The 10,395-nt window shown below is 56.7% G+C and overlaps 1 protein-coding gene across 6 annotated transcripts in view; it reads right to left on the bottom strand.

The window, feature by feature from the left end:
• Nucleotides 1–10,395, bottom strand: part of NSG1 (neuronal vesicle trafficking associated 1) — a 32,433-nt gene that overhangs the window by 3,150 nt on the left and 18,888 nt on the right. For 3 of the 6 annotated variants that reach the window (XM_060148519.1, XM_060148521.1, XM_060148520.1), the window contains exon 4: nt 5,389–5,499. The exons of 1 other annotated variant lie outside the window; for it this stretch is intronic. In XM_060148519.1, the coding sequence (XP_060004502.1) occupies nt 5,389–5,499 (111 nt within the window). The remainder of the gene's footprint in view (nt 1–5,388; nt 5,500–10,395) is intronic. 2 more of the 6 variants (XM_060148522.1, XM_060148523.1) reach the window with 1 other exon arrangement.

The raw sequence follows: 10,395 nt of genomic DNA, 5'->3' as shown, positions 1-10,395 counted from the left end.
CAGGGTCCGGCTAGCACCCCCGAGCGGCATCTCAGCCGAGGCCACCTCGCTGGCAAGAGCGCAGCCAGGATTCCACCAACTCCTGGGGCCCAGGACACCCCGCGGCTCGATGCGCCCCTCTGCCTCTGGGCTGAGCAGTCTCCCAGCATGGAGACCGTGACAGAGTCTCTGATGGTCACCAGGATGGCCGGTGGCGGCTGCTGCCCTGTGGGCGTGGGCGCCAGCCTGGGATGCACGGGGGGACCTCCTCTGGGAGCCCTGTCCCTGCCCGAACCGGGTTTCTTCAGCCTCCGGAAGCTAAAGGCAGGTTAGCTCCGTCTCCCTGTTAAGGGGCTGCTCCTTGGAGTCTCTGCAGACCCAAGGCCCGTCTCCACATCCCAGCCCTGCCACCACACCGGCTCCTTCTGACAGGTGGCCAAGTGCCTTCCGGGCACGATGTCTCCCTGTGAGCTGAGATCTGTTAGTCCCATTTCAGTCACAGCAAGTGAGACCCAGAGAGGGAAGGGACCACGAGGCAGCGTGGGAACCGAGCTCCAACCCGGGCCTCTGCTCAGTGCACTCCAGACATCGCCCCACCACCCCCAAAGCTGCCGATGGTGACTGCTCAGCTCAAAGGCAGAACAGTGAGAAACAAGGCAGCGAGGTCCCCCCGGGGCGCCGGAGCAGGACTGTACGCCCGGGCAGCTTCAAGTTCAGCCAGCGTTCGTGAGGCCCCAGCCGGGCACACCCGGTCCCGCCTGGGCTCTCAGCATCCTCAGAGGTGGGTGTGGCAGAGCTCCGTCCGCAGGGCTCAGGAGGCTGGGCTGGAGCGGGGAGGTGCTGCCCGGGAGGAGCTGCTGAGGCCAGGACCAGGGGAACCCGGTGAACGCCACAGCCTTCGTCAAGCCCTCTTCGGGCACCAGGCGGGCAACGTCACCCAGTGGACCCGGAGGCCTCCCCACTGTGCGGGCCCATTTGGTATCGGGAGCAGCCACACAGGGCCGAACACATGATTTGTGGACGAGAGAAGGGACCACGTCTCAGTCTTAGGAAAGCTCCCATCTGAGCCACCGCAGAGGCTGGGCCGAGTGTGACCCAGGGCCTCCTGTTCCACCTGTAAGTGAGCGAGCTCCCTCTCCGTCCGGATGCCTCTTACAGGGGTCACCAGCCCTGTGTCTGCGAAAAGGAGTGTCAGCCTGAGGTCAACAGGCTCTCCCACAGGTGGGCTGCCCATCGGGTGCAGAGCGGCTCACACCAGTTCTGGGCCAGGCCCTGGGGATCCCACAGGCCCTGCAGCCCCGTGCCCACCCCGTGGCCTCCAGTCAGGATCCAGCTCTGCTGCTCACACTGGGAAGGGGCAGGTGTGGCCACTCGGCAGAGGGAGGGCAGCGCCACCTGGCGTGGTTACTGGCGGATGTGATGGCGTCATGGCTGGTCCAGCCCTGGCCCACCTGGCTGCTATTTCATCACTCATGGGTCTGAGAGGATGGCAGGTGGTGAAGGAAGGGATGTGGTTTGCGGGCAGGGGGCTTTAGACAGCTCTGGGATTTGCCAGAGGTTTATAAATAAGTTGAATTTGACAGCAGATCCATCCATCCGCCTCTGTTCCCTGAGCCAGGGCCTCTCAGAGATGCGTGGCTCACTGCCGCTGGTTTAGTGAAGATGGAAGGGAAAATAATAAACGCGTGCTTTCCCTGCAGCCCTGATACCACCCTGTCCCACGGAGAACTGGTCTCCTTACCAGGTCACTGACCCTGAAATACAGACTAGAAACACCTGCCAGCTAGCTACTTCCAGGAGAGAAGTGACAAAGGGACGCAGTGTGTTTATGGCCCGGCGCCGCTGTACGCAGCGTTTCTGTGGGCTGAGGCCGGCAGGAGCAGGAGGTCACGTTACAGGCCGAGGTCCCGTTCTGCCTGAGCCTCAGTCCCCTCGACTATAGAAAGGAGCTGATGAGTCACCGCGCGGGCTGCTGTGAGGACTGCAGCCAGCGCAGCACAGCGGACAGCAAGGATTAAAAGCCCACAGGGGCACTGCTGAGGTCATGCATGCCCTTCTGTCATCGGCGTCCTGAGCCCGGCCACGCCTGGGCACTGGGGAGCCGGGCCACTCTGCAGGGGCAAACCGTCTGTTCAGCCCAGGGCCGGCCCTGCAGGTGAACTGGCCCCTGTCCAGCAGGCCGGCGGCCACCCTCCCCCCCCGCCTGCACTGCCACCTCCCCTTCACTCTGTCTTTGCCACCAGCACAGGGTCTGGCAAGACGTTCTGAGGCCACCAACACCTGCTGGGCAGTGAGTGACTCTGCTCCAGGCTAGGCCAGGCCTCCAGATGGGATGGGGCATCCCTGCCCTCCAGGCACCCAGGACAGACGGTCCCGCTGCCACCCACACAGCGAGGCTGTAAGACAGGGGTGCTGGGGAGGCACTGCGGGGGGGCGTGCTGGCGGCAGGCAAGACCCCGGGGGAAGACGGCTTCCAGGGGTGTCCGGGAGCCACACAGGAGTAGGATGGGGTGGGAGCTCCGGGGAAGCTGCGACCTGCCCCCTTTGGCTGGAGAGACCCCAGCAGAAACACATGTCAGCTGTGGGTGAGCTCCGGGAGGTCACAGAGCTTCTAACGTGAAACGATAACTGGACGGGTGAGGGACCCCAGGAAAGTGTCCCAACAGCCCTGGCCCACGGTCCAGGAGGCCTAGCTATTAAACCTCACATGCAGGCTCCCCGAAAGCACGTCAGTCTACGAGGAGCACCCAACTGTAAACACCTTGTAGGGTCTGGGGCAGTTTCCTCCCGTTATGTTTAAGACCTTTCTGTAACACTCATCCAGTGCCTTCATGGTTTAAAAAAAAAAAAGCAGAAACCTAGGATCCTCCCCAGCCCACATCTGCCTTTTTAAATCCCCTCGTGACACTCCTCAGCTTGGGGCCCCCTGCAAGAGGCTGGCCCGCGCCCCTCTACGCATCCCAGAAGCTCGGGCGCCTGTGCCCATCAGCCCTTCCCTCGGGGCCCGGGGTCAGCAGGCCCGGCCCAGTCTGTCCTCAGCACAAGCCCAGCCCACAGCAGGTCCACACCAGCGCCCCCCGCTCATTTGGGTCCCAGCCTGGACTGGACGAGCACCGCGCTCCCCCAGGAAGGGGTGGCCACAGGCACGCGGTCCCCCACGTATTCCTTCTTGCCTAACTTGGCAGCATCCACGTCATCTGGACATCGGTCTGCTGGCTTGCCGCTAGAACGTGAGCTCCGAGGGCAGGCCCCTGACACACCCTGTGCCCCGTGGCACGCCCAGCACCCCACCACGCACACAGAAGGTGGCAGTTAATAAACAGATGCCGAGTAAAGAAGGACGTGCAGGGTGTGACTTCGGGTACGACGTCTCTGTACTCAACTTCCTGTTGGTAAAAGGGGGTCTAATGGCATCTACCCCACAGGGTTTCTGGGAGCATCAGAGATCTTAGTTAAAAGCTCCTTGTAAACTGTCGGGTGGTGGCATGTGATGTACATGTACGAACATGCAGAAAGGAGGGAGGAAGGGGACACACACACGCTCACACCTTCCCTCCTCCAGCCTTAATCCGAGGGCCGTGGGATACAGGGCAGCAGCTCCCCGGCCCTCCCAGTGACCTTCTCCAGGAAAGACACCACCCATTAGATGCCAGTGGAAAATGCCAAGTCCCCCGAGGCGGAACAGTCTCTCAGGGGCTCTAAATTCCCAAGGCTGGCTGTGCACCGGAACCACCTGCAGAGCCTTTTAAGCATGCACACACCTGCCGTCCAAAGCTGCTGTGAGTCCGAGGACTGGGCCTCATCTCCCCGGCTCCACCTGGACCAGGTTATCTAGCGGAACCTGGCCTTGCAGGACAGGGAAGGCAGTTTGGGCCCACTCCTGCCTCTGTCCAGGCACAGAGAGAACGAGCCCGGAAGGAAGCCCTGCATCTTCCTGGTGAGGCTGTGGCCACAAGTATGGGAGCCGTCTGCCTGGACGAGGACTCCAGTCCCCAGGGAAGTGGTCCACCACGCACCCGGCTTCCCTCAGGGCGCGGCTCCTGCGTCACCTTGGCTCCTCCTCCTTGACCTCAGGTCCTCCCCCCCGCCCCGCCCCCGCCTCCCAGATTCACTCCTGCCCCACCCGCAGCACCCAGACCGGTCTAGACCCGCATCTCTTCCCTGGTCGCCTGCAGCAGCCTCCTGTCCCTCCCTTCCAACTGGCAGCCTCCCCAGCCACCTGAGTGGCCATCCCATCACCTCCCTCTCCTCCAGCGGCCTCTGGCCGGCACTCCAGTCTGGCCACAGCTGGCTCTTCCCCAACAAGTACTACGTACGGACCGGCCCAGCCAGCACCTGTGCGCTGCTCCGCCCCTCGCCCACCTGGCTCAGCCCTGCCGTCCTCCAGCATCAGCTCATGTGCTGCCCTCCTCGAAGTCCCAGCCCTCTGGGTCAGCCTCCTTTAAACCATGTTGTCTCCTGAGCCTCCCAACAGATCATAACTCCTCCAGCCGCAGCTCGGGGTGTGCGCGGGCTGGTGGAAGGGGCCGGGGGCTTCGCCCTGCCCAGACGCCCTTCCCCAGGTCCCTGCAAGGCGCCCCCACGGGCCTCTTACGTGGTGGGCACAAAACGCACACTCGCTGAGCACAGAAGGGCTCAAGTGTCGGAAGCCTTGAAGCTGTGGAAGGAGGAACCCATACAAGGGCCTGTGTCCCTCACATCAGCAGCTCCCAAACCGCAGCCGCCCAGTGGCAGCGGGCCACCGGGCTTGTTCTGCTCGTGCCCAGCAGCACACAGGGCCGGGTTCTGCTTTCATTCCAGCAGCGCCAAATCCTGGGACTGATCATGTTCTCTTCGCACTGGCTCTGGGAAGTTCAGAACCAAAAGGGGGCCCAGGTGCTGAGTGTATGGGACACGGGAGCAAGTCCACAGCCCGTGCGTTTCACTCCCGCTTCCTTCACCCCACCCCCTCACTTATTTTCTCCCCTTCATCCTGCGGCCCCATGTGTCTGCTTCTCTGCCAGTTGGAGCCTTTGGGGAAGGAGGCATCATCACATCAGCAAAGCGAGCATGGAGCATGGAGAGCCCAGCGGCATGGCGGGCAGACCAGGGTCTGCGGTCGGGGGGCTGGGGTCGCCCGGCCCTGCTCCCAAACCCCTGAGTGGTGGTGCAAGCCTTCCTCTCCCGGGACCTCTGCTTCCTGGCATGTCCCCTCATCACTCACTGCCCCCCCGGGGGATGTGCTAGGCCTGCAGACAGGAGCCTCCCTTTCACAGGCCCCGCCGTGACCCCGCTTCCCTGCCCCCAGGTCCCCATGAGGAGCTCCCGCCAGGCCCCAACACCGCCCCTGCCGCTCTAGCCCTGTTGTGAGTCACGCGGGGGGACAAGGCGCAAAGGCATCAGGGGCCCAGGGGGTGGGGGGGGGCTTACCTTGAGGATGAAGCCGTCGGGGCAGGCACGGTCATACTTGTACACCTTGTAGACAACCAGGAAGACGACACAGGTGAGGAAGGCCAGGGCAAAGAGCACCAGCACGGACACCTGTGGGGGGGGCGGGGCCATCAGCACGGCTGAGGGGGCGGCCACGCAGACACACCCACACACAGATGCACACAGACACACGCACAGGCCCGCGGGCCACTATACACGGGCACCGTCTCCGGAAGGAGGCACGGAACACAGAACCGGGAGGCCTCTGGTGATGAGCAGTCAGCAGAGTCACTTTACACTGGACAACTTTTTGTACCATTTTCATTTTTTCACCACAAGCTGCATCACCTTCATTTTAAATTAGCCATTTCTAGTATTCCAGGCCTTGCATAGAGAGCTCGGGGTACAGGTGACGATCAGGCCTCATGGACATCAGACACACCATCGAGCCGTGGGTGTGGGCTGCCCTTCTGATGCTGTGGGTCACCACAGTGACGCATCAGCCGATGGCTAATCAGCTGTTCCAGAGACACCCCTGAGCCCTGGACACCAGCCCTGCCCTTGACCTGCCAGCTGGGCAGGACAGAAGACCCTCCCGGGCCCCCATCACCTCCACTCTGGACGGTTTCCTGCGTGTTCAGTTAGAGCCTGTCCTCCCCACTCTGGAGGGCGGTCCCCATTAGCATGGGGACTCGGCCTTCTGCACCGTGGCTGGACCACGGGACGTACTCAGTAATGTCGGCAGATGACGCATGACAGCCCGTGAGCAGAGTGGGCCAGCGATGGGAGACCTCCCCACTGCAGGGCCTGGGGCACGGGGGACGAAACGATGCTGCATCTGGCCTTGAAGGTGCTCCCTGGCTGCTGGGAGCCGCTGGGCAGGGGCGAGAGCGTGTCCTGGGCTGAAAGGGCGTGCAGAGGCCCTGCGGGTCAGGTCGGGAGGTGTGACCAGGAACCGCAGCACCCAGGCCCCCAGCCCAGCCCCACTACTCCCTCTCCTCTCCCCACACGGCCACCCTGGCCACCGGCCACTGCTGCCCGGGCTACAAGTCCCCACCTCCAACCACCCAGCTCACGCTCACTGCAGCCTGGGCGACACCCGTCCCCTCTGTGCCCCCCACCCAGGGAAGCAAGCAAGGAGTCTCTGTGTCACCCCCAAGGAGGCCCTTCCTGCCCATCTCTGCAGTCCGCCCCCGTCAACATCTCTGTCCTCTACCCCCCGTTCTTCCCGTGACCCCTCACCTGGGCTGTCAGGGCTGTCACCCTCTCTAGCCACTCCAGCCTGTCTGGACAACCCGCCTGCACGTGGAGCCTGCGTCTGACAAAGGGACACAGGGTGGCGCCGCGGCTGCCTCAAGGCCCAAAGCACCCCCAGGGAAGATGCCATCTGGGTTCTGGTGGCCGCTATGGCACGTGGGCAAGGACAAGACCACCCGGCCCGGGTGGGCAGCCCGGGGAGACCGCAGAGGAGCTGAGCATGGAGCTGGGTGACAAAGGAGGCTGAATCTGAGGAAGAGGAGGGGGCAGCGGCCCTGGGGACAGGCGGCGGCCGAGGGAGCAGCAGAGTATGTGCGGGGCTTTCCGACAGGGGTGGCAACCCTGCCGGTGCCCGGCGCCCAGGAGGGGCAGCCAGATTCTGGGTAAGTCACCCCACTCCTCCAGGCCCAGGCTCCTGCCAGCCAATGGCAGTGAGAGGCCCCAGCTCCCGGGGCTGGTGGGAGGACGGCACCTAGGCACACGGGATGCTCTGGAAGGAAGCGTTTGCTGTTGTTGTGCAGCTGTCATCACAGCCATTCCCTTGCTCACTCGGGCCACACAGCTGGCAGACGCAGAGCTGGACTCTCAGCCCAGGCCGCACAGCCTCCCCCAGGCCCGCCGCCCTATCCCACCTGAGCCCCTCCCCACATTCACCTGACTACTGCTCACCCAAATCTGCCCTGCCTGGGACGCAGCTACCCACTGGCGGCCCCTGGGGGCAGCAAGGGCCACTTCAGCAGCTCTTTCCACAGTCTAGAATAGCAGGGTTGTCCATAGGGAGAGCCGTATTTAAAATAACTGAACTCCTTCGTAACCCTCTATATTCTATTTTGGGCATTTGAAAACATTATTCCAAGAAGAGGTCCATGGCACACAACAGGTTAAGAAGCCCTGTTAGAATATGTCCTCCTCAATAAAATATTAGCGAACTGAATTCAACTACACGTTAATAAATACATGCACCATGATCAAGTGGGTTCATTCCATGGTTGCAAGGAATGTTCCAACATCCACAAAATCTATGTGACATATCACAGTAACAAAATGAAGGATAAAAATCATATGACCGTCTCAACAGATGCAGAAAAAGCATGTGACAAAATTCAACGTGCATTTATGATAAAAACTCTCAACAAGTGGGTATAGAGGGAATGTACATAATAAAGGCCATATATGACAAGCCCACAGCTAACAGCATACTCAATGGTGAAAAGCTGAAAGCTTTTCCTCTAAGATCAGGAACAAGAAAGGGATGGCCACTCTTGCCAGTTTTATTTAACATAGTATGACAAATCCTAGCCAGGACAATTAGGCAAGAAAAAGAAATAAAAGGCCTCCAAATTAGAAAGGAAGAAGAAAAACTGTTACAATTTGCAAATGACAAAGTATCTATAGAAAACCCTAAAGACCACCAAATAACTGTTAGAACTAATCAACAAAGTTGCAGGATACAAAATCAACATACAAAAAATCTATTGCATTTCTATACACTAATAAGTGAGCGATCAGAAGAGTAATTAAGAAAACAATCCCACTTACAATTGCATCTCCAAGAATAAAATATCTAGGAATAAATTTAACCAAGGAGGTAAAAGACCTGTATGAAAACTATTTATAAGTCAGTGATGAAAAAAAACTGAAGACACAAAAAAATGGAAAGATATTCTGTGCTCATGCATTGGAAGAATTAATATTGTTAAAATGTCCACACTACCACTACCCAAAGCAATCTACAGATTCAATGCAATCCCTATCAAAATTACATATTCATTTTTCACAGAAATAGAATAAACTATCTTCCAATTTGTGTCAACCATAAAACAGCCAAAGCAATCTTAAGAAGAAGAAAACTGGAGGCATCATGCTCCTTGATTTCAAACTATATCACAAAGGTATTCAAAACAGTGTGGTAGTGGTGTAAAAACAGACACATAGACTATGGAACAGAGAAGAGAGCCCATAAATAAACCCACATGTGTATGGTCAATTAGTTTATGACAAAGGAGCCAAGAATATAAAACAGGGAAAGAACAGTCTCTTCAATAAATGGCGCTGGGAAAACTGGAGAGCCTCATGTAAAAGAATAAAACTCAACCACTAACGCCATATCCAAATATTAACCCAAGACAGATTAAAGACTTGAACGTAGGACCTGAAACCATAAAACACCTACAAGAAAACACAGGTGATAAGCTCCTTGACATCGGTCTTGGCAAGGATTTGCTGTATTTGACCCCAAAAGCAAAAGCAACAAAAGCAAAAATAAACAAGCAGGACTACATCAAGCTAAAAAGCGTCTGCACAGCAAAGGAAATCATCAACAAAATTAAAAAGCAACCTACTGAATGGGAAGGAATATCTGTAAATCATATATCTGATAAGGAGTTAATATAAAAATATATAAAGAACTCATAGAACTCCAGAGCAAAAACAAAGAATCCAACTAAAAAATGGGCAGAGGAACTGCACAGGCACTTTTTTCCGGAGAAGATATACAGATGGCCAACAGGTACATGAAAAGGTGCTCAACATCACTAACCATCAGAGAACTGCAAATCAAAACCATAATGAGATATCACCTCACAACTATTAGAATGGCTGTTTTCAAAAAGAAAAGAAATAGTAACGGTCGGAAAGGACGCAGAGAAAAGGAAACTCTAATGCCATATTGATGGGAATGTCAACTGGTGCAGCCACTACGGAAAACAATTCAGAGGTTCCTCAAAAAACTAAAAATAGAACTACCGGGACTTCCTTGGTGGCACCGTGGTTAAGAATCCACCTGCCAATGCAGGGGACACAGGTTCGAGCCCTGGTCCGGGAAGATCCCACATGCCACGGAGCAACTAAGCCCATGCGCCACAACTACTGAGCCTGCGCTCTAGAGCCTGCAAGCCACAACTACTGAGCCCACGTGCCACAACAACTGAAGCCCATGCACCTAGAGCCTGTGCTCCGCAACAAGAGAAGCCACCACAATGAGAAGCCCGCGCACTGCAATGAAGACCCAACACAGCCAAAAATAAATTAAAAAATGAATTCATAAAAAAAAAAAAACTACCATGTGATCCAACAATCCCACTTCTGGGTATTTATCTGAAGGAAATGAAAAAACTAACTTGAAAAGATGTCTGCACCCCCATGTTTACTGCAGCATTATTTACAATGGCCAAGATACAGAAGCAACCTAAGTTGCTTGGATAAAGATGTGGTATATATATTCAACGGACTATTATTCAGTCATAAAAAGAAGGAAATCTTGCCATTTGTAACAACATGGGTGGACCTTGAAGGCATTACACTAAGTGAGATAAGTCAGACCAAGTAAAACAAATACTGTTCAAGCTCACTTATATGTGGAATCTTAAAAAAAAAATAAAGGGCTTCCCTGGTGGCGCAGTGGTTGAGAGTCCGCCTGCCGATGCAGGGGACACGGGTTCGTGCCCCGGTCCGGGAAGATCCCACATGCCGCGGAGCGGCTAGGCCCGTGAGCCACGGCCGCTGAGCCTGCGCGTCCAGAGCCTGTGCTCCGCAACGGGAGAGGCCACAACAGTGAGAGGCCCGCGTACCGCAAAAAAAAAAAAAAAAAAAAAAAAACTGAGCTCATAAATACAGAGATCAAATTGGTGGTACCAGAGGCAGGGGGGTGGGGGAAATGGGTGAAGGGGGTCAAAAGGCACACACTTCCAATTAAAGATAAGTAAGTCCTGGGGATGTAGTATAAAGCATGGTGACTACAGTTAATAAAAC

Source organism: Lagenorhynchus albirostris, chromosome 4, assembly GCF_949774975.1.
Source record: "Lagenorhynchus albirostris chromosome 4, mLagAlb1.1, whole genome shotgun sequence".
Classification (NCBI taxonomy): domain Eukaryota; kingdom Metazoa; phylum Chordata; class Mammalia; order Artiodactyla; family Delphinidae; genus Lagenorhynchus; species Lagenorhynchus albirostris.
The sequence above is the reverse complement of the archived record's forward strand: the minus strand, read 5'-3'. Positions and strand labels throughout refer to the sequence as shown.